At 40.9% G+C, this 23570-nt stretch overlaps 1 protein-coding gene across 7 annotated transcripts in view; it reads right to left on the bottom strand.

Annotated features, from left to right (window-relative positions):
* Window positions 1-23570, bottom strand: part of MVB12B (multivesicular body subunit 12B) — a 223483-nt gene that overhangs the window by 103237 nt on the left and 96676 nt on the right. For 6 of the 7 annotated variants that reach the window (XR_013169342.1, XM_077145095.1, XM_077145102.1 and 3 more), the window contains 3 exons: window positions 22875-22971; window positions 15266-15395; window positions 7817-7939 (listed from right to left, as the gene is read on the bottom strand). Coding sequence is in view for 6 of the 7 variants with exons in the window: in XM_077145095.1 (XP_077001210.1) it covers window positions 7817-7939; window positions 15266-15395; window positions 22875-22971 (350 nt within the window). In the remaining variant the exon portion in view is untranslated. The remainder of the gene's footprint in view (window positions 1-7816; window positions 7940-15265; window positions 15396-22874; window positions 22972-23570) is intronic. The other variant, XM_077145119.1, reaches the window with a different exon arrangement.

Below are 23570 nucleotides of genomic sequence, written 5' to 3'. Positions count from 1 at the left end.
TGACTGCGATGGGTGGAAGGTACCACTTACAGAGTGGGAATATTTCATATGCACAGTGCTAATGCATGTCAGATGGTACACACTGTTTCCCATGCAAAAAATAATCTGCATTACAGTATTCATTTTAAAAAGAGTGTCATGTTGATGAAAGATATGAAAACATGGGTTTCATCTTCAGAGTTAAGCAAACAAAATATGAAGGAAAAGGAAATCTAATTATTCCAAGCAAAGTCAGACCCACAGTCATGCATGGACACACTGAAGAGAAACTACTGGGTCTTCTCATAGGCAAATGCCTTCAGTGCCGGGTCTTACTCAGAATGGGTGGCAAATACCTCAGTGGGAAAGGGAAAACTCAACCTCCCTGATCTGTGCAATTCTGGGCCTCTCATTCCAAGTCCTGCAACAACAGGGCAGGTGATGGATGTAATCTGTGTTACAAAGAACATTTTATAATTGAAAACTGACAGAAGGCAGCCTGAGGATATTAGGCTGTCAACACAGACAACAGATCTCTAGTCGGTGACCCAGGCTCCACTCTGCTGCTGACTTACTGTGTGAATTGACCAAGCAGCAGCAAACTTGATCCTCATAGCAGTCACGGAAGCCAGGATGGAGCATGGCATTCCTGGGCTTTTGACAGTGGATGTGGTGGGGGATGAGCTCGGGCATGCACAGCCTGAATTCTAGATCACTACAACATGATTTCTTTCTCCTTCAGGAAGAGCTATTAACCTTTTAGATGACAGCCCTGGGATCAGAGTGACGGAACGATTTTTGAGGTCAGCAAGGATCTATGTTCTCAAAATTTGACATCGACATGCAAAAGTTGTGACTGAATCCTGGTGTCCCTGAGAGGAAGACAAAATGCATGTGACAGATCTTCTGCAATCAAAATGCCCCATTTCCCAGAGTATCCGTCACAGATTGATAACATCCACGCACAAAGTTAAGTACAATTATGTCTGTCACTAAGAAACATATTTCAGAACACTATGACTGACAACTTGCTGGAAGCTGACAAATCACCAGGAGATTACTGGAACAATTCAGAGGAGCATCATACCACCTTAAAAGGGAAGCTAGGGATGCTGACTGACACCCGGAAGAGGCAGGCAGAAGGTGCTGGTCAGGACTCAAAGATGGAAAAGGAGAAGTGTGTTCTGTTGCTCTGGGTGTACTTTCTCCTAGGGGAAGAGCAGTGCCAGTGAAGAGTCATAGGATGTGCCCACGTGCCATGTCGTAGCCTGAGGTCTGTGGAGTGGCAGGTTTTCTTCCAGGAACATGACTCAAAACCCTGAACTGATAGAAAGGATAGAGTGGAGCCACTGTAACCATATGCCCTAGATTTTCTAGGAGAGCTGTAGCTCAACGTCCGCATAAGCATGAAATGTCCTAGAAGTTCCAACACTATGGTGTCCAGACTACTTATTTCAGGACTCTGAAAGGGACAAAAATTTGTTGTCAGCTCAAGCATATCAGTGCTGGGACTGAGACGTGACAGTGCTGAGTGTCTTTAGCATTCTGGTAGGGACTATCTCTGTGCTCTCCATCTAGGGGAGTTGGGGGGAGGTAGGGAGGAGGGTTTCATAGCAGTTCCTCCGAAGTTACCCAGCATCTTTCACTAACCCCAACACTGGTGAATGGAAGAAAGTTATAGCTTAAAATCTGATGATGAAGGAAGCACTGAAAGCAGCTTGTGCAAATGTCAGTGGCAAATGCCCACTGCATTACACTCTCCCCTGCCCATTAGGGCTCCCAGATTTGTTCTTGGTAAGGTGTCTGGAGCTCTAGCATGAAGTTCTGATGAATCCACATTTCTGAGTAGGGTTTGGGTTTGTGATATATTTCAAAAATAAGGCTTAAGACACCAGAAGTTCAGAAACACAAATACTGTTTGAATACCTCCAGCAGCTGGGAGCACATTACCCCCTAAAACGGCTTCTTCAATGCCACAGAATATTTAATTTTTAATGTTAAGGCCAAACTACCATCTAACAACTTCAGTCGACCTTATCTAATTTTGCTGTCTGAGGCTCCCAACTCCCACCCTACCCTGAAACCCTTCTCCTTTCTCTTCTACACATTGACCATTTAAACATCTGAAGCTAGCTGCTTCATCTCTACACAGGTCAAAACTAAATGGTGCTTCATACTCCAATTCAACAATTAATTTGGGGAGCTTTTACAAGGTGGTATACAGTAGAGGACATGACTCTTTTGATGTACCTGACAAGCACAGGACCCTGCCTCATGGGATGACCCCTCAACATGCACCACCTGTGCTTAACATAACCAAAGGCTGTACTTAACATAACCGAAGCTTGTGATCATTCCCACTGTTTCACATTAACTGCTGCTAAGCCACATCTCCTCAAGTTGGTTTTTGCACAATTGATTTTTTGTACCTCAGTGGGGCCCTTTACATATGAGCCCATCACCTTTCCAACAAGATGTTTTAACCCATGGAGGAGATGCAGAATATTGATTCTGTCATTCAGCACATCAGTTCTTCCTAATGACTCTGTGTCATCTGCAAATTTGATAAACATGCCTCTAATGTCTTTATCAAGCCACTGATTATGCTGTTCAGGGAGCCAAGGAGTAGCAGTTCCCCAGGGAACTCCTCCCGGGTTGACAAAGAGCCATTCATTTATCCACATTCTTGGACTATTGGTGCTCAATCAGTTGTGAATCCACCTGCCTCCCAGAGCTTTTCAAAAGCTCTGTATTGATGGAGGAGGATCTTTTCTTCCCAGCAGAATCGTATGTGAGACCTAGCAGGTGAGAGGACTGGAGGGACTGAGCTGCCTTAAGCCAGGAAGGTGTTTCCTCTATCTCCATCCCTCCCTCAAGGTAGCTGCAAAGAAAAGAATCAGAAAACAATAGATCGACAGACCCCACAGTCTGCTCATATGCACAAACCTTACTTAAAAAGCTGAGGCCAGCCCAGAAGAGAGATGGGCAGATAAGACTGTTCTTCAACTACAAAGGATGAAGCAGATGGGCAGAGATGGAGCAGCCTCACAGTACACTGCCCAGAAGGAAAACAGAGGTTCCAAGACCCTAGGAAAAGCAGCATGTCCTTCCTCATTTGGAAACTGTCATGGGATGTGTGCAGAGACATATGAGCATGAGATAAAGATTTACTGAATGAGGAGAAAGAGCTCTGCCAAATCTCATCCCACTGTGAATGGACAAGTCCAGATCCAGCTTCACCACAGCCAGGAAGTAGCTATTCCTAGGGGCAGAACCTGCATCTAGAAAGAAAAAAGCAGTTCTGATAGGACTGTGAAGTCCTCAGGTACTGATCCATCTGCTCTTAAAAATTCACCAAATGCCCCTTTAGTCTGAAATAAAGCTGGGAATAACAGCTCTCCATATGATGGCAGGGAAGTCTTTGAAATATGAGCGATAATATAAGAAATGGAGGCAGGATAAAAGTTTTTAGCTTTTTAGACAGAAACTAAAAGATGGCAGGCTCAAGAAAGCAAGAAGTGCACACTCTCATTGCTTCTTAATCCCTACAGGATTTACAGGGAAAATGGCCAGCAAGCCACTACTCAGGCACCTGCACACCACTGCTCCCACCACCTCCAAGTTTGGTCGGTAGAGGGCTCTGTAGCACCACACTCTTGCTTTAGCCTTGGCATTAGCAACTTGATCCCTGTGTCACACAAAGACTGCACTTAATTATTTCTTAGGCTTACGGTTTAATATTATTAACAAAAATGGGAAAAAATAGCAGAACACAAACCTGCTATTATCCATATAATATCACATATTTTAAAAAGTGCATAGAAAAAAAGACTTAAAGGAAATACATTAAAACGTTATAAGCGCTCACTAGAAATGGAATTTCTGCTTTTTCATTATTTTCTATATTCTGTATAGAAGATTACAAGCTGCTCTACAGAAGTAATGCAAACTCGTATTACTCTAATAATTGGAGAAAGACCCTCAAAGTGCTCAGGGTCTCAGGAGCACTCTGGAATGGCAGCAGCAGGGGGTCTTCAGCTGTTTGAGAAGCTTTTGTTGCAAACTGAATATGTGCCTGGCTCTGGGCTGAGCACTGGGATGACAACAATGGACAAAAGGGGGTCCCTGCCATCAAGTTCTCTATCTGGAAGAGGAATCAGACACAAAGAGGTATCCCAACACAATGTAAAAGTAATGACAGATGTGCTCAGATAGGAGAGTTCAGCACAGGCCCAGCCCAGGGGTCTCAGGGAAGGCTTCCAGGTAGAGAAGTCATTCACACTGAAATCTAAAAGTTGAATACAGTCAGGCAGGCAGAGGATGCAGGACACACTTAATGCACAGTATTTGACATGAGCAAGGGCACGGAAGCATGAAACAGGAGGGGAAGAGGAGACCACCACCAGTTCAACTAAAAGTCTGAGGCTGAGGGCCAGGAGAGAGAAGGTAAGAAATCACAGGCGCAGGACTTAGAAGCCTTGATATGTCTTACTAAGGAGACTGGCCTTTATGCTATAGGAAATGGGAAGCCACTGAGGGTTTTAAGCAGGGGAGTGCCAAGGTTAGACATAAAGCCAGGTAGAGGTAGTTGGATGTGCAATCTACTGTGGGAGAAGCCACTGAATGTCAGATATGAGAAAGTAGCCCTAACATCTGAAACCTCTATTATCGTCATGACTCCACAGAGGTTGAGTACTGAGTTGGTACAGGAGGATGAGACTAGGATCTAGGCAGCAATTAAAGAGAACCCCTTCCCACCAGTCTTAGGAAAATCGAACTTACCACATGACCTCATATTTCAAAAAGGACCTTGATTTACATTTAATCTATCAAAAGAAAATAACTGGCTTTGGCTGAAAGCAGAAATGATATGAAGTACTACAGAAATGATTCCTCATCAAATCCTCAAAACCCTGCAAGTGAGGAGTCTCGTTTTACATGTGAGGGAATGAGGGTTCACAGGGGAGGCAGACTTGACAAAAGGAAGAGCAAGATTTCAGTGACAGACTGTCTGGCTTTCCTGCCTAGGCTCTATCCAGGACACATCTATTTGTCACCCAGATGGGAAAAGACACCCACACTTGTGGGAGGACAATCTGGGTTTGGGCTGTGATCAAAATCCACATCTATGCACTGCTGACTGACCCATCTAAACCCAAGACTGAAGCTTCTTCAGCAGCATGGACCACCACCTGATAAGAAGAAGCAAGGGAAGGTGGTGCTATTTGAACCCTGGCAGCTGCAAGCCAAAGGCCACATGAAGAGCCCTGCACAAGGGAACCAGACTCTGTCTCCAAGGCCTGGAGTCAGGGCTCTGTAAAGAGTTTCTCAGAAGAATCACACTCTTATTGCCCATGACAAGGACCAACAAGGAAGGACACCCACATTCCACAGAGGCTCAAAGAAGGTGCTCCCACTCAAGAGGAGCTGAGTGCCAACTGTGTCTGTGAGTTAGTGGTAGGGTCACACCAGAACCCAGCCACACTTCATCTCTTACAACTATTTGCCTCATACATTTGACATTCTATGACCATTCTCTTGCTTCTGATTTAGGCTGTGAAGGGCAGACAGACAGAGACTGTATTTTCCAAGATTTGAAGGGTAGGGTGGTGGCAGTGGTGGCAAACTATATGAAACTGGAGCTCTCTAAGGCCCACTGTAGACACCTGGTTCCTGGAACACAAGCATCCCCATGGCTCACCGCCAGAGAGAACAGTGTCAGGTTCTACACCTGGAGAGTTTGCGGAGACCTGAACGCTCAAGGAATGAAATACCATACTCATCATTTCATGAATCTTCAATGGAAAATTTGAATAATCAGCATTTTGTTTTGTTTTTAAATCAAAGATACTGGATAGGAAAGTACCAAAATCTAAACAAAACATAAAACCTGATGAATGAGGAGGTTCACAGAGTTGTACACACTATCTGTAAATTACCTGCACAGTGAGAAAGGTGAGCTCGGCTCAGTCAAGTGGTTTTTACTGGAAAGCACTGACGTAACATTCAGTTATTCTACTGTATACTGGCTAACTTTGCCAAATTCGAACATATCTTATATTGACTATTTCGACATTCGTTTGATTTGGTAAGTAAACCAAAACTAATCCAATTTCCTTTCAGTCATTGTAAACCATAAACTGTATAATAAGCAGTTATAAACTATATAAGCCTTATGAACACTTCACTCTAATGTGCTGTCCCCCACATCTGGCCTGGGTCTTGGTGTTCTTGGGCCCTCTCCATTCACATGCAAGTAACCCTTCTCTCAAACAAGCTGGCAAGCTCTGGGGAGAACACTCTCCCTGCTTTGTTTGGGAGAAGCAGTGTTCTTTCTTTATCCAACAGAAAGTCAAAACCTGCCCTGAGGTGGTACCCATACGGGGGCCCTTGCAGACCACACATTATCAACAGGGGCAGTGGTAACTTCTACTCCAGGGCAACAAGGACGCTGAGGACAACTGGCCTCCTGAGGGCTTCCTGACCTCTGCAAGGAGCACCAACCAGAGCTGGCCCCCCACAGCGTGTGCATGGGACAGTGATCCTCTGTGGAGCTGTCCAGCGCACAGCTATGACACCGTTCTTCGCAGTAAGAAAAGAATGAACAAATGTTGAACTGAGCTGTGCTAGCTGCACATTCCTGAGAAAAAGAGATTCAACTCCTCAAACCTGCAACCCTGGGAAGCTCATTAGTTATTCATATCTTTCCATATCAAGGTGAAAACATAAAAACTTCTCAACCTTCAGGAGACTCCAGGCGCAGTTAAGTTTAAATACCACTCCAGCTCTATGAAACTGTCATGAGAAAGATCAGATTGTTTTAACAGGGGGCTGCCCCAACTGTCAGTCCTCTACACCCACAGGCTCATTTCAACAGCATTCTTTCAAAGAGCTCAGAGAGCCTGGACAGCATGACCTCTCTCAATGCCTTCCCGAGGGCAGGGGGTAGGGGTGCGTGGTCAAGACAAGGGGAGCCCCAGTGACTAGCTGCCCTGTTCTGGACAGATTTTGTTCATCTCTGTTTATTCATATGGAAACTTTTAGATTCATTCTCATCTACATTACATCAATCTCCAATTAGTGCTATCTCATCACCTCATTTTATTTACTTTTTAAATCTCTTTCTTGAACTTAATCCATCATTGCTGTTTCTTCCTTGTCCTCAAATAGTTTACTACTAGTGATGCAGAGTTTCTTTATTTGACAGAATTCTTTCAACCATCTGCTTTCTGTAAAAATATAGAGACTATTAATACCTTGATTACAAATGAAATCAGCTGCAGTGGTGCCAGTTTGCTCACCCAAGTTCCTTTATGAAAAGAATTACTAAGACTAACATCTCCTGAAAAACGTACGAGTCACTCATACTCAAAATACCCTTCCTTTAAACAGTCTGTGGCTAATTGGGAAAAGAAACAATATAAACACAGCTACTTATCAACACCACTGGGTTCCAAATGAGCCAAGGCAGAGAAGAAAGCCCACCTTCTTAAGGCCTGTGATCCCAACTACATGGCTGCAAAGCATGTGCCTATGTACAACTATGAGCTCTTTGAAATAGCAAGCAAATTTTAAGTTGCATATTCTGCTATTAGAAGAACCTGTGGAATATGTACAAAATAGAATAAAAATTGGCCTTTAAATTCACATAATACAAAGATTTCTACTTGGATTAAATCTCATCTAAAGGTATACTGCTTATGCAATTTTCCAGCTAGATTCTGCAATATTCCAGCAGATATCAAGTGAATATATTCTAAAACATTCTACAATATGACACGAGACCACATAACTGAAACATGAATAACAGCATAAGGTATCACTGACAAGGCCTCACCTGGGAAGGTTGGGGGCTGGGGTGGAAGCAGCTGATGACTGGGAAGGAGTTGTGGGTTGAGATGAATCATGATTTCTTGGCACTCTGCCCATTCGATACCAGATCCCCATATTGTTCAGTTCCCTTTAGAGGAAAAGAGAAATCTTCATGATGCTGTTTAGCATAAAGCACTTACCTGAGCAACTAAAGCAAACCAACCCATTATAGAAGAGCCATAGCCTCAGATACCAGGGAATTAATTCTTGCCAGTGCAAGATGAGTTACATCACTTCACTTTGTTCTCTGGTGTCACAGTTCAGAGACGAATGTGGAGGCAACTATCCCAACTGAGCGGGCTCTTACAACCCGGTTGTCTTCTTCCATCCACCACTGCACTGAGCTTGCCTCCCTACTCCTATTAACATTTTTCTTGGCTCTCATTTTGTAAAATTCTTTTCATTTTAATATTTCATTGCAGGCTTTATGTGATAATCAACCTTAAATCCTTTGCACAATTCGGGTAAGAAAGACGGAGAAACAGACTGATAGACATTTATGCCTGGTGTTTAAGCATGAGAAGAATGATCCCCACCCTACTCTACAACATGCTCTAATCTCAAGGGTAAAGCCCCTTACAAGCCTGGATGTTACCTACAGTCTACCTCATTTCCCCACAATGTCTGACAGACATCTTCAAACCACAAAGCCCAAGGCATCTGCCTCATGAACCACTACAACGTGGACACAAAAGGGCCCCATAGATACCATGCCATATTTCCTGCCACTTAATATGCATACCCACCATAGCCCAGCCCTGTACCACACAATCACAAATGTTCACTAGACAGGTATGCTTTTAGGAACTGTAATAGTGTTGTTTTAGTCACATCCTATTTTCAAATTTCTCAATAGCCCCATAAAACTGGATCACCCGAAGTAGAGGAATACCATTTCTTCAAAAGATGAAAACAGATTTATTCAATGGATATTTCCAGTAAACTTCTCAGTACACTACTGGAAACATACCAAAACCACAATTATGTTTTATGAGATGACTGATTCCAATCAGCCACACCACTTTCAACATTATTTAAGTCATGGTCCCAAGTGCTGAGTTTAGAGGAGCCATTCCGAATCTAAGGTTCCTGCCTCCCCCATCTGCCACCCTAAACTCTTGCAAAGTAATAGGTGAACTGCATACATTTTTAAGAATATGAGTTCTAAATACTGAATTCTCTTTGCTTACTTAAAAAAATAACAATACAATTGTCTTCCTCTGGAGAAGAATTCTTCCCCAAAGAAGAAACAAAAATACACTTTATTTAGCAATTAAAAAAAATGATATAAAAGAAAAAAGATTCTGGTTTTAAGGCATATATTAGTTGGTATAAATTTATTCTGTGGGATTAAAAATTGGCTGAAAATTGAATTTTTAAAAATAGTATAGCTTATCATTAAAAATATACATAGTAACTGAAATTAGACTTCATTAAACTTTTGGTTTCTACTATTTGTATAAAAATGGCTGCTTTTCAGGTAATCATACCTGAAGTATGATTATTCTCTTAACTATTTTCTACTCCTTGAATTCTGTTTATATAACTAATTTAAACTTGGTAAAATAGGATTTTTGAGCATGTAAGAAGGGAATGATCATAAGAGTTCTTCCAAAGAATCATAAATCCTTGACACAGAACACTCAAATTCCACAGCTGGAGTTTAAAGAAAATGTGGTGCACCAAGCTGAAAATAATCTATTTCCACGATACATGCTCTCCACTCTGCTTTAAGAAAATTCCATAGCTCGAATCCATTGCCCAGAGAGTACCGATTATATGAGGAAAGGCCCTGGATTTCAGAGTACAGAGGAGGCTCTGGGTTCAAAAGAACAAGAAGCATAATAGAGCATGAACCAGATCCATGATACCCACCAAAGACATGTAGGAGAATGCACCTCTGGGACCAGGGACAAAGGCGATGCCTAAAAAGCCCCATCAGAGAAGGAAGCATATGATCAAAGGAACTAGAAAACCATCTATCACAGTGATTAACTTGATAGAGCCAAATTTCAGTTTACTGAGTATAGTAAACTTCCATTATCTTTTTGACATCCTGTATCCATTCATCCCATGTCTGATTTCTTAACCCCCCCACCCCCATATTTTGCGAAAAGCCACACCCCTCATTTTTAGCCCACAAGTTCCACTGGAGCTGATCCTACTTCCAGCCCAGGCCTTACCGGTCAGAGAACGACATTTTCCAGGTAATAGTGGCTGATTCAGTGTGCCTATGACCCTAGTTAGATCATCCAAGACTAAAGAGACTGAATTCCAGAACTTGTGTTTCAACTATCAGGAATGTAAACTTGTTCTCTGCCTTTGGACTGGACCTAGATGAAAAGCACAGAAAGCTACTGCAGCAATATGCTTCTCCTAGGAAAGAACATGTCTAAGAATGGAGTCAAGCTATAGCAATTACAGCTGTTGGGGACTGAACTGTATCCCCTACAAAAGTCATGTTCGGGTCCCAACCTCTGGTCCTGTGGGTGGGAACCTATCTGTAAACAGGACCTGTGAAGATGTTATTAATTAAGGTATGGCAAACTGGATGAGGGTGGGCCTTAATCAAACATGGCCAACTCCATGTAAGCAAAGAAAACTGGATACAGAAAGGGAAGCCAGGGGGAGTTGCTAGAAACTGGAATTTAATGAAACCTCAAAGAAAAAGGAGAAGATGTCACCATGTATACTGTCAGATGACAGAAAAGCCAGGAACCCTGAAGACTGCTGTCCAGCCAGGAGATCATCAATCCTTGGAAAAAGCAAGTTGTATAGCCTCTGAAAGCACGAGCCAATAAATTTGTGTTGTTAAGCCAATATATTGTATAGTATTGGTTTTAGCAGCTAAGAAACGGATACAGTTTTTGGTACTGGAAAGTGTGGTGCTCCACTTAAAAATGTGGAAATGGCTTTGGAATTGGGTAGTGGTTAGAAGCTGTAAGAACTGTGAGGTACATGACAGAAAAAGCCACAATTTCTTTGAAGAGACTGTAAGCAAAAATATGGATAGTAAAGGTACCTCTGATGAGACCTTAGAAGGAAATGATGAGTGTTGTTACTGGAAACTGGAAGAAAGGCAATACTTGATATAAGGCAGCAGAGAACTTGGTGAATTTGTGTTCTGATATTAAACTGAAAGTAGAACTTGTAAGAGTAAACGTGGATATTGAGCTGAGGAGATTTTCAAAATAAGTGCTGAAGATGTAGCCTGGTTTCTCCTTGCAGTTTACTATAAAAAGAGGAAAGGGATAAGCTGAAAATTAAACTCTTAAGCACAAAGGAACTGGCAATTGATGATTCTGAACATTTTCAGCCTATCCCAATGCTTAAGAACTAGGGTCAGAAGTGGCTCTATCAGGGACATTCCTCAGCTTTCAGGAAGTGACTCCCTAGAGAATAGGGTTCCATATGAGTATTTAAGGGACATATCCTTTGCTAAAGAGGATGTGAATGAACATGGATCCAGTCAACAATTTTAGTGGAAGTCAAGATTGGAAATGTGGTTGTAGTAGTTAAGTCAGGTGTCACCTTGGCCAGGTGATGGTGCCTTGTCCTGTTGCTGTAGACTTAAATCATCAGCATGTAAAATTCACCTATGGCTGATTATATCTGCTGTTGGCTAAGGGGAGTACCTTTTGCAATGAGCAGTGTTTAATTTAATTAGCTGGAGGCTTAAAAGAGAGAGATGAGATGAGAGCTCAATGCAGCCCAGAACTCAGAGCCCAGAACCGACACAGACTTAGATGTTTGGAAATGCAGAAAGGGACTGCCCCAGGAAAAGCCATTTGAACCAGGAGCTGGGAGAGAAGGCCAGAAGACGTTGCCATGAGCCTTCCTATGTGACAGGGAAAACCAGAGGAAAGCCAGCTGCCTTTCCTCCGAAGAACTATAAATTTGTAACTAAATAAATCCCCTTCGTAAAAGCCAGTCCATTTCTGGTGTAGTGCATTCTGGCAGCAGTAGCAAACTAAAACAGATTTTGGTACCAGAGGAGGGGGTGCTGCCACGTTTGCAAATACCAAACATGTTGGAATGGCTTTTTAAATGGATGAGGGGAGGGTTCTGGAACAATTGTGAGTAGCTTGACAAAGAAAGCCTAGATTGCTTTGAAGAGACTATGGGTAGAAATATGGACACTAAAGATACTTCTGTTGAAGCCTTAGAGGAATGTGTTGTTGCAAATTTGAAGGAAAGTGACCCTTGTTTTAAGGTAGCAGAAAATTAGGCAAAATTGAATCCTGGTGCTGGACACAAGGGAGAATTTGAATGTGATGATTTGGGATACCTGGATGAGGAAATTTCCAAGCTAAATGTGAGAGATACAAGCTGTTTTCTCCTTGTAGCTTATAGTAAACTGCAATAAGAAAGGGAGAGGCTGAGGACTGCACTTTTGAGTACAAAGAAACCAGAAACTGAAGGTCTGGAAAATTCTGGGCTTCAGAAAATAAGAACCTAGAGAATAGCGCCCCATGTGAGGATTTAACCAAACAAGGAGCCAGTCAGCCATTACAAGGCAAGTCAGGATTGGAGACTGAATTAACAAGAAAGGATTTATGGAAGGTCCTATTGTCTGATGGCTTTGATCCCGTACGCTACATGTCAAGTCAACAATTTCTTTTTGCAAGATCTGTATGAATGGAATTGCTGCTGGTATGGACTGGAAGGGACAGAAAATGGACAGAAAGAAAAAAGAATAACCTCAGTGGCAAAACCGTGGATGCTAAGGTTTGAAGTCAGGAAACTCTAGGCCAGGGGAGTGGATCCACCAGTGTATATGGAGGAAGGGAGTTTGCCCCAGAGGCAGAGGGCAGGCCTTTTTCCTTGATGTTCAGGAAGAGTTCTGGTGCCCTAAGCCTCAGAGACAGTGAAGCACATTCCCTGGGGACTGGGGGGAGCTTGACTTCCACCCCATTGTTCTGAATGGGTTGACCATGTGCCCCGTACATGGAAGAGAATCCAGGTGCCACCAAGGTGCTTGAGGAGGGTAGGGATGAAAAAAAAGGTGGTCTCCCCAATGTACCCCAATGCTGCAACCCTCATCCCAGTTTGGAAAGAGCAAGTCTACTGTGTAGGCCCTTGAAAAAGATGGGATTGCAGCCCGAGGATGAATGACTTTCAGACTTTGAAATCTAATGGAGTTTTCCCTGCAGGATTACTGAATTGTTCAGGTCCAGTGACTCCTGTTTTTCTTTCAATTTCTCCCTAAGGCAATGGGATCATTTATCCTATGACTGTTTCTTCTTTGTACATTGGAAGCAGAAAATTTGCTCTAAGTTCATGTCTAGAGGAAGATTTTGCTAGAGGAAGATTTTGCCTTAAGACAGACCATGCCTGTAAGTAACTTTGATGAGATTTTGTACTATTTTTGAGTTTGAATTGTATTTGTATTGTTACTGAAATGGCTTAAGCTTTTGTGATACTGTGATAAAACACATGTATTTTGTATATGGAAAGATTTACTGTGTTGTATGCAGGACAGATGATCATTGTTAGGTGAAAACATATGTCTGTTATTGTTTTCTATTTAGAGATTAAGTATGAATATGTATAGTTGCCAAGCTGACAAGGGGTAGACTCTCTAGTAGTTAGGTTCAGGTGTCAATTTGGCCAGGTGATAGTGCCCAGTTATTCTGCAGCTGTGAACTTAAATCATCAGCATGTGAAATACATTTATGGCTGACTACATCTGCAGTCAGTATAAGGGGAGTGCCTTCTGCAATGATTGACATTTAATTTAATTAACTGGAGGATTAAAAGAAAGAGGCCAGAAGAGCACTCAGTACAGCCCAGCCCAGCTCAGAGCTCAGAACCGACAGAGACCCAAATGTTTGGAAATGCAGAAAGGAAAAGCCCCAGGGAAAGCCGTTTGAACTCAGAAGCCAAGATAGAAGGCCAGCAGACATCACCCTGTGCCTTCCCATGTGACAGAGAAAGTCAGAGGAAAACAGAACCTAAATAAAAAGAAGATGCTGCCAGATGCATTGCCATGTGATGGATAAACCAAGGATCAAGGATCATGGCAGCCAATCCCAGAATGGAACAGTCTTTGGAGATAAAACATCACTGATTTAGATGCATTGATCTTAGACATTTCATAGCTTCAAAACCTTGAGCCAATAAATTCCCATTGTTTAAGCCAACCCATTATACAGTGTTCATTTTAGCAACTAGGAAAATCAGAGAAGAGCAAATAGTTTGAGAGAGAGAAACTAGATCCTAGTGATATCCTCTAAGCTTTTACATCTAGCCACTCTTAAAGCAAATTCTGCTCCCTGAACTGTTTTGGTTATGTCAGCCAACAAACTCTTCCTTTTGCTTAAGCCAGTCTGGGGTGTGTTTCTTGTCACTCAATTGGCAGAGCTCAAAATCATAGCCTTAGAGTCCTCATACCTAGTATATATGAAGCAGCTACAGGACTAGATCCTGTAAGTATACAAAGTGACCATGACATACACAGGACCACTCAGCAGTTCACTGATCATCAAGGAAGACAAACATCAAACAAAAAATTGCACGAGGAATTATCAGGTAATCATGCAATATCCATGTGTCTTCTTGACTAAGAACCCTTCCACAACTTCCCTGTGCACAGGGAATAAAATCCAAGATGACGTCATGTCCCACAAAGTCCTGAAGAACACTCACACCTGACCCTTGATATCCTTTCCTTTGCTCACCCACTCCATCCATGCTGGTCTGTTTTCTGTGCCCCAAACATACCATGCTCATTCCCACTTCCATACTTGCTCTTATCTGCTTAGAAGGCTTTGCCTTCAAAACTTTCCATGGCTAGTTTCTTCTTGACATTTAGATCTCTGCTCAAATGGCATGTTCCTGACAACTCTAGCTAAAGTAGTCCTCATTCTGTTGTTCTGTTTTCTTCACTACCTAAACTTCTCTTATTTATTCACTTACTGCTTCTCTCTCTCTCTCTCTCTTTTAGAACATCAACTCCATAAGAATAGAGCCTTTGCTTGCCTTGTTCACCACCATATCCAGTGTCTTCAATCCAGTGGTACATAATAGGTGCTCAATAAAATATATTGGGAGAATAAACAGTATGGAGAGTTGAGGCCCAGTAGTATCATAAAGGAGAGAACACCTTGGCTTTGAAGTCTCTTAGAAAGTCTCTACAAGGATGAATATGCACAGACGGATAAGGGGAAGGAAAGACATTTAGAAGGAACAAACAGCATGAACAAAAGCACAGAAAGGCCAACAGTATGGGGTTTTAGACTAACTGCATAAATAGGAGAGGTAGCAATAAGAGCTAAGGCAGGAAAGGGTGATGAGGGAAGGTCACCCAGAGGCTCATAGGTCACCCTGAAATTCTTAGGTCTTTGTCACCAGGAATGGCCAGCAGGTTGTTAGTAGAGAGAAGCAGATGAGATCCACGTTATTTAAAACTTACCCAATAAAGGTGTACTGAGGAGGTGCTTGCTTGGTTCGGCCCATGATTCGAATGTCACAAATTGCAGCTTCAGTTGAATCCCGTGGTATAAATTTAATACACAGCCTCTTTTTTCTAAAAGCCACTTCCTCTGAAGAAAGGACAATAGAAAAGATATGAGTCTTTCAGAGAAAGCAAAATATATATTCTGTAAACCCTGTCTCTTATCACAATCCCCTTCTGACAGAAGTGACGAATCATCCAAGTTTGCTTAACAGAAAGCCTGGGCTCTATCTACCCTTCCTGCCTTCCATAGGGCAGCAATGGACAGGCTGTGACTGCAGAGTGGGCATTAGTACCTTGCTATGGGCTCAGAACCTGACCCCAGGCACTCCTTAATAGGAAGGGGCTCCCATGAGTATACCCACTTCTACAATTAGAAGAAGCTTTTCAATAAACCCAGGGTGTTGTTTTTCAAAAGCCATGTCCAAAATCACCGTTTCCTTCTCAGGTGACCAGATACTTATACACCGAAACCCTGAGAATTTACTTACACATTTTACATACAGACTTTTTCCTTTTCATTATAGAATTTTTCAGACATACCTCAAAGCAGAGACAATAATATAAAGAATCCACATATTCCTATCACCCAGTTTCAACACTCACCAACAATGGGAAAGCTTGTTTCATTCTCCATACCCCCGTTGTCCCCTTTACTTTTGCTGGAGTATTTAAAAATGAATCCCTGACACTATGTGATGTCACCCATAAAAATTTCAGTAGGAATCTATGATAGACATTTTTTTCTTAACATGATCACCATGACATCATCATTCCTAACAAAATGAAGAATAATTCCTTCATATTCAAATTTTCTCCATTACTTTGAGAAACTGTCATTTTACTGTTGGTTGTTTGGATTAGGATCTGAACAGTGTCTATGCAGTGCATTTGTTTGCTATGTTTCTTAAGCCCCTTTATTCTGTAATAACCATCTTTACCCTCCTTTCCTTTTCAGGGCACTGAGAAGTTGGAGGAATTAGATCACTCTCTTATAGTTCCTCTAAACTGACACAGCTGAAGGCTTGATTAGACTCAGGTTAAATTTTTTAGGCAAGAACACTTCATCGGTGGTGTGTATATTTCCTATGGCATTATATCCCAAGAGCTGGAGTCCAACCATGCCATTCCTGATGGATTTTGGTGGTGTCAGTCTTGTCCTTCCTATGAAGAGTTTTCTCATCCCCTGATGATTGGTGCCTAGATCTATAATTTCATTAGTGGTTTTAAAAAGGTGATTTTTCTAATTCTACCATTCATTCTGCATTTATTAGCCAGAATTCTTCTATTAAAAAAATAACTTACTTCATCAACTATGTGATCTTCCTGAAATATAGTTCATACAGGAAAGAAAGGATAAAGAGATGATTCTTGTCTCTTATCGTTTTAAAGTAATGAAGTATTGCCCTAGCAACCTCTAATGGTGACTAGGGCAGTTTTTTTGTTGTTGTTGTTTACATTTTTAAACATGAATATCAACCGCTTGTAAGCGGTTGATATTCTGGCTCATTCACATGAGCCAGATAGATATGGGTTTAAATCCCAACTACACTATTTTCTTGCATGCTGTCCTTAGGCAAGTTACTTACTTTCTCTGAGCCTTGGTTTCAGTATCTGCAAAAGGGAGTTAATAAAATCCCACCCCCTAGAAACATCAGGTGGATTAAATGTGATGACACATACGATTCAATTATCCCAGTGCCTGGCACACAGTAAGTGTGCAATAAAGAATAGCTATGAGTGTTCTTATCATCATTACTGCAAGTAAGCCTCTAGCACACAATTTATTTTAGTGTTTTAGTGTTTGCTATTGACTTTCAAGACCTTTCAGTTTTGGGCAGGAAATAAGCAAAAAGCTAATACATCTGTCTCAACAGTACACTCAAATCAAGGAGTAGAGTGAGGAGGTAGGGATGGACAGATCTGTCTTCTAAAGAGCCAAATGGAAACGCAGAATCTCTGTGGGTCCTTTTCACAGGTGAGGAAACTGAGGGCTAGATCAGCTCTACCAGCTGTGAGTGACTGCCCAAATGCAGACCAATCACTGTACCTAAAAAGGAGGGAGGGTATCCTAGGGGGAATGGGCGTGTCCATGGCAACCCTGCACATTCAAAAATTACTAGTTGATAAAATCAGGCCTTTGGGGTGGGCCACAGTGGCTCAGCAGGCAAGAATGCTTGCCTGCCATGTCTGAGGACCCGAGTTCGATTCCCGGTGCCTGCCCATGTTAAAAAAAAAAGATAAAATCAGGCCTTTGAAAATGTGAAGAAAGTGAAACTTTCCTCAAAGTAAACTAAAATGCAGGCATTTTTACTTGCTTGTGCCACACTGCTCTTTGCTCCACTCCTCCATCTACAGCAAACACAGGCCACTAATTATACATGCTTAAGCAGGCCTAATTTTAAGTAAACATATTATATAAAGTCAATAGAAATGTGTTCAGTCACGCTAATGAACACGGAGAAAGTACACAGCACTTTACTAAAACAAACAGTCTCCTAATTTTTAAGTGCTATATGGATTACAACAAACTATTTTAAATTAATTATCGGAGTCTCAAATGTTTTTGGCTGGTTTTATAAAATCAGCGTCTTAAATGCTCTCAAGCTATACAAATCATAAGGTTTATCTGGTCAGCTTTAGCTCTACTGACCACTGGGTAAAGATTCCAGGAAATGACCACATGACTAGAAATGAAAAGACCACCCTAAATCCACTCCCCTTGTGTGACAAGATACCTGATGGAGATCCCAGACCCTGATCTCAGAACATCCTCAGGGCAGCATCCAAGGCATCTGCAGCATGGAGAAGTTTCCCACCCAGACCTAGGAGCATTCCCTGGCCTCCACAGCAGCCAGACCACGGGCCCAGACGGGATTCAGCTCATAACTAAGGTATCTCCAATTAAGTGGTTCAAACCAACTGAGGGAAAATGCAGAAGGGGAAACCTCTCGTGCCTCTACAGTTTATCAGTAGAAAGATACAATAAGTTCAGTTAACTGTCAAAAACTAATGCAAATTTTAAAACTAAGAAAAACATGGGGCAGCGGAACATGGGAAATTAATACAAGTTTATATGGTACTTTTAGTTTTTAAGCAACTATTCATATAAGAACAAACAAAAGTAGCAAACATGAAAATGTTCAGTCTTGCTAATAAATAATTAAGTGAAAAATAAAGTTAAAATAAAAATTAAAAATCTATGCTGGCAGGCCTGTGGAAAACAAGTACATATTAATATCATTAGTGGCACTATGAAATGATGTTTTCAGAAGTTAATTTGAAACAAAGAGTAATACAGCTTATATTTATTAAGCCCATTCTATAAGCAAGGCCCTGTATATGGTAGGTACCCTAGGTGACTGAAAGATCAATCAACTCAGATCTTGCCCTCGAAGAAAGAGAAAAGTAGAAAAGACATGAAGAAAACAGATAAATGATTACAATGCAAACTGAACATAGCATTATGAGATGGTAATATTCTCCCCTCCCCATTTTATAGTTGAAGAAATTGAGATCCTGGAGGGTAAAGTGATTTGTCCAAAGTCCCAAAGTTTTTAAGTGGCAGAGCCAGATTTTATACTAGGCAAGTCAGACTTACAGCCCCAATTCCTTCTACCCTCTAAGCTGTGGTTTGTCCTAACTGAGGTAAAAATGGGAATTCAGAAGCAGAATGGACCATTTCCTTCAGCATTCTACCACTTTTATCCCCCCTTCAATAAGGGAAGGTGGACTGCGGTCAATGAAAAGCAGTAAAGAAGGCAGACAGGGCCCTTGATCTTATAGCCCTATCTGATTATGTTATGTAATTCCTTGTTTTTAGGTCTAAATCATCTACTAGACTAAGCTCCTTGAGGGAAGGGTCAGCATCTTATTCATCTTTATTTCCCAATGTCTGCAGTGCCTGGCACATGCTTAATCTTTGCTGCCTGTTTGCTGAGAGGAAAGAGCAACTGCTACAAACTGGTATGGAGGGATCAGAGACTGTTTAATGCAGGTGGGAGTACTTAAGCTAAGCCCTGAAAGATCCCAGGTGTGGACATTAAGAATTGAGAAGAAGGGCGGGCCACGGTGGCTCAGCAGGTAAGAGTGCTTGCCTGCCATGCCCGAGGACCCGGGTTCGATTTCCAGTGCCTGCCCATGTAAAAAAAATAAATAAATAATTGAGAAGAGGGGTATTTCAGGCTGAGAAAGCAACAAAGTAAATACTGAATCAGAAAAGAAAGAGGCACCATGAGGGCGGCAGAGGGGCTCAGTTTGGATCAAGTATAGGGTGCCTGAAAATGTCTGGAGAGGAAGACAAGGCAAATATGAGAGGACATACAATACAGTAGTCTCAATGACTTGTAAATATCACACACAAAAGCCTGTATATAACCAGAGAGATCTAAAGATTGAATGCATTTCCTATCAAAATTCCAGTTGGCTTCTTTGCAGAAATTAACAAGTGGATCCTGAAATTCATACGGAAATTCAAGAGACTCAAAACAGCTAAAACAATATTGAAAAAGAACATAGTTGGAGGACTCACACTTCCCAATTTCAAAACTTGGTACAAAACTATAATAATTAAGACTGTGTGATACTGGCATGAAGACAGACATAAAGATCAATGGAAGAGAATTCAGAGACCAGAAATAAAATCTCTTATTTATGGTCAATAATTTTCAACAAGGGTGACAAGACAATTAAAAGGGGAAAGAAAAGTATTTTCAACAAATGGTGCTGGAACAACTGGATATTCACATGCAAAGAATGAAACTGGACCCCTACCTCACACCACATACACAATTTAACAAAAAAAGATCATAGGTTTAAATGGAAGAGCTAAAGCTATAAAACTGTCAGAGGAAAACTTAGACATAAACTTTTGTAATCTTGGATTGGATCACAAAAGTTTCTTAGATATGACATCAAAAGTACAATCAACAAAAGAAAAATAGATAAATGGGACTTTATCAAAATTAAAAACTTTTGTGCTTCAAAGTATACTATCAAGAGAGTAAAAAAGACAATCTACGGAATGGGATAAAATATTTGCAAATCATATATGTGATAAGGGACTTGTATCTAAAATATATACAGTATTCTTACAACTCAGAATAAAAAGGCAAATAACCCAATTTAAAAACAGATAAAGGATCTGAATTGACATTTCCCTGAAACAGATACACAAATGGCCAAAAAGTACATGAAAAGATCCTTGATCATTAGCCATCAAGGAAATGCAAAGCAAAATCACAATTAAATACTGCTTCATACCCACGAGGATGGCTATAATAAAAAAGGCAGTGTTGCAATTACAGGTGTTGATGAGGACAAGGAGAAAGTGGCACCCTCAGACACTGGTAGTGGAAATGTAAAATGGTGCAATTGTTTGACAGTTCCTCAAAATCTTAAACATAGCATTTCCATAAGACTCAGTGATTCCACTCTTCAGAAAAATCAAAATATACGTCCACATAAAAACTTGCACACGAATGTTCACAGTAGCATTATTCATAATAGTAAAAAAGAAGAAACAACCCAAATGCCTATCAATTGATGAATGGATAAATCAAATATGGTATATCCATATAATGGAATACTATTCAGCAATAAAGAGGAATGAAGTATTGATGAATGGTACAACATGGAAAACATGATGCTAAGTGAAAGAAACTAGTCTCAAAAGACCATATACTGTATGGTTTCTACTGAAAGTGGATTAATGGTTGCCCAGGATTGAGAGTAGGGTAAAGGTTTGAGGTAAATGGAGAGTGACTGCTTATGGGTATGGGGTTTCTTTTCAGGGTGATGAAATGTTCTCAAATTGACTGTGCTAAATACTCTGTGAAGATACTAAAAATCACTGAATTGTATACTTTAACTGGGTGAACTGGATTGTATGTGACTTATATATCATTAAAGCAGTTAAAATGCAAGCCCTATATATTAATACATAAACTCTATCTGTAAAAGGTACTTATACCTATGCTATTATAGAGTATTTTAGCATAGTGGTTAAAAAGTGTGGCTGGAGTCAAGAAGACTTACATGTTCTAGTTTCCTCCCTTTATTCTCCCACTTCTAAATGTATGACCTTAGATAAGTTCCTTAATCCATAAACAGTTACTGTGGCTCAGTTTTCTCATATATGCAATAGACATAATAATAGCAATCTCCTAATAGAAATCTTCTGAAGACTAAATGAAATAAGGTATGTAAAACATTTATCAGAAGGCTGACATACAGTAAATACATGCTAAATATTAACTACTATGATTACTAGTCAATATATATGATAACAAACAGCTAAAATCAAGCCAATGCTCAAAAGTGAAGAGACCAGGGGCGGGCCACGGTGGCTCAGCGGGCAAGAGTGCTTGCCTGCCGTGCCGGAGGACCCCGGTTCGATTCCCGGCCCCAGCCCATGTAAAAAACAAACAAACAAACAAAATATAATAAAACAAGAAAATGTTTAAAAATGTTTCCCTTTCTTCCTCCCTTCCTTCCTTCCATCCTTCCTTCCTTCTCTGTCTTTCCTTCCCTTCCTAAAAAAAAAAAAAAAAAAAAAAAAAAAAAAAAAAAAAAAAAGTGAAGAGACCAGTAAAAACAATAAAGGTATGCTAAACAATGTAATCTACTTGTTTGATGAAAATTATAGTTACGTGGATTCTTTCTAGAAATGGAAACTATTATCTACATGAAATGCTAGCAAAAAAAAAAAAAAGCCTAAATAGTGGGTCCACAATGGGCCATAGAATAATAAAGTAAGACAAAGAATGAGACATAGAATTTCATAATTGAAATGTTGTCTTAAAGGTTTCTCTATATTTGTCTTTTATTTATTGCTCACTCTTGAGGTTATCTTAAAGTTGGCTAAAGTGTAACTAAAAAAAACAAACAAACAAGTTAAGTTATATTTCAATCTAAATGAGGTGGCTCAAATATCCAGAGGCTTCCCATCACTACTTAATAACAGATGTGTATAACAAGGACCTGGAACAGTGTAGGATCCTGAAAAAGCTTCTGGTTCATCAACAATTCTTCTGCTCAGCATCACTCAGTGGTCAGAGTGTTCGGTCAAATTCTGACTCTTTATACTCTAACTTGCATATAATTCTAGTCAGTGGTTCTGATGTTTCTTGTTTGCTTTAAGCATCAAAAAATGGGGACATGATTGCACTGTATTCCCTGGGCATCTTTTGATTTTTTTTTTTTTCTTTTGCTTCTGAACCTTGTGCTAAGTTGGGATTAGCAATACCAGAGGATGTACTAAAGATGAACTATAACCAGTTTCACTGTTTTGTTTCCTCAGTAAGCCAATTCGGTAGCGTCTCTCAGGGAGCAACATCTAAGAGAAAAGGACATTCTGCTCATTTACATACTGCTACCTAGAAGAATACTCCACAAATTCCTTGGAGGATTGAGTCAGGTACGTGTTGAAAGCAGCAGGATTTATTCCAGGGTATGAAGTAAGGCCTCTTAAAATGTTTCTAAAGAAAAATTAAAAAAAAAAAATCTAAAAATATACCTGGAGGAAGAAAATGTTCATTGTGATGAGAGGTACTAAAGGATGACTCACGTGTGTCCACCGTCTCCTGAATGGGGATGAAACCTACAGGCAGAGTGTCCTTGATGTCAATGAGCTTCATATCCACTAGCACGTTCCCTAAATGGCTCTTGGGAAGAAAGAAAAGAGATACAGACTATTAATCTGAACACGCCTGTGAAAAGTTTGCCATTTTGGCTTCAAGATGCATATTTAACACAATGACTCGTGCAGCTTTATGACAGCAGGTTAATTAGAGTAGGTGCCACTTATGTTCTCCAGCAGTAACACAGGGACTCGGGTGGCCCCCGGGAAGGAGTTTCATCTGCAGAACCTCAAAGTCATTCACTCAGACGTGGTCTTGGTCAGCTGGATGTGCAGCTCCTGGAGGGTAGGTGCCCAGGAGATGCTTTAGACACAACTCAGCAGAAGGCAGCTGTGTGTGCACACCCCAGGACCAAGCTGCCATTTGCTTCTGTGCATCAGGCCTCAGAGCCATCAGGTTTTAAAAAGAGCAAATTCCTGTGACACCTGCAGCGGGAGATGCATGTATATGTGACAGAGACTTTATCACACTCCTCAAAATGACCACTAGTTGGCATACTGACTGACACAGATTTTGGTTGCTAGATAGATTTTATGAAATCCCAAGAATCATAAACTAATATGGAGTGAAAGCCCTGATGCCTCAATATTACATATCTAAAATGACATGCACAAAGACCTTTT

Source organism: Tamandua tetradactyla, chromosome 2 (assembly GCF_023851605.1).
Source record: "Tamandua tetradactyla isolate mTamTet1 chromosome 2, mTamTet1.pri, whole genome shotgun sequence".
Lineage (NCBI taxonomy): Eukaryota > Metazoa > Chordata > Mammalia > Pilosa > Myrmecophagidae > Tamandua > Tamandua tetradactyla.
The sequence above is the reverse complement of the archived record's forward strand: the minus strand, read 5'-3'. Positions and strand labels throughout refer to the sequence as shown.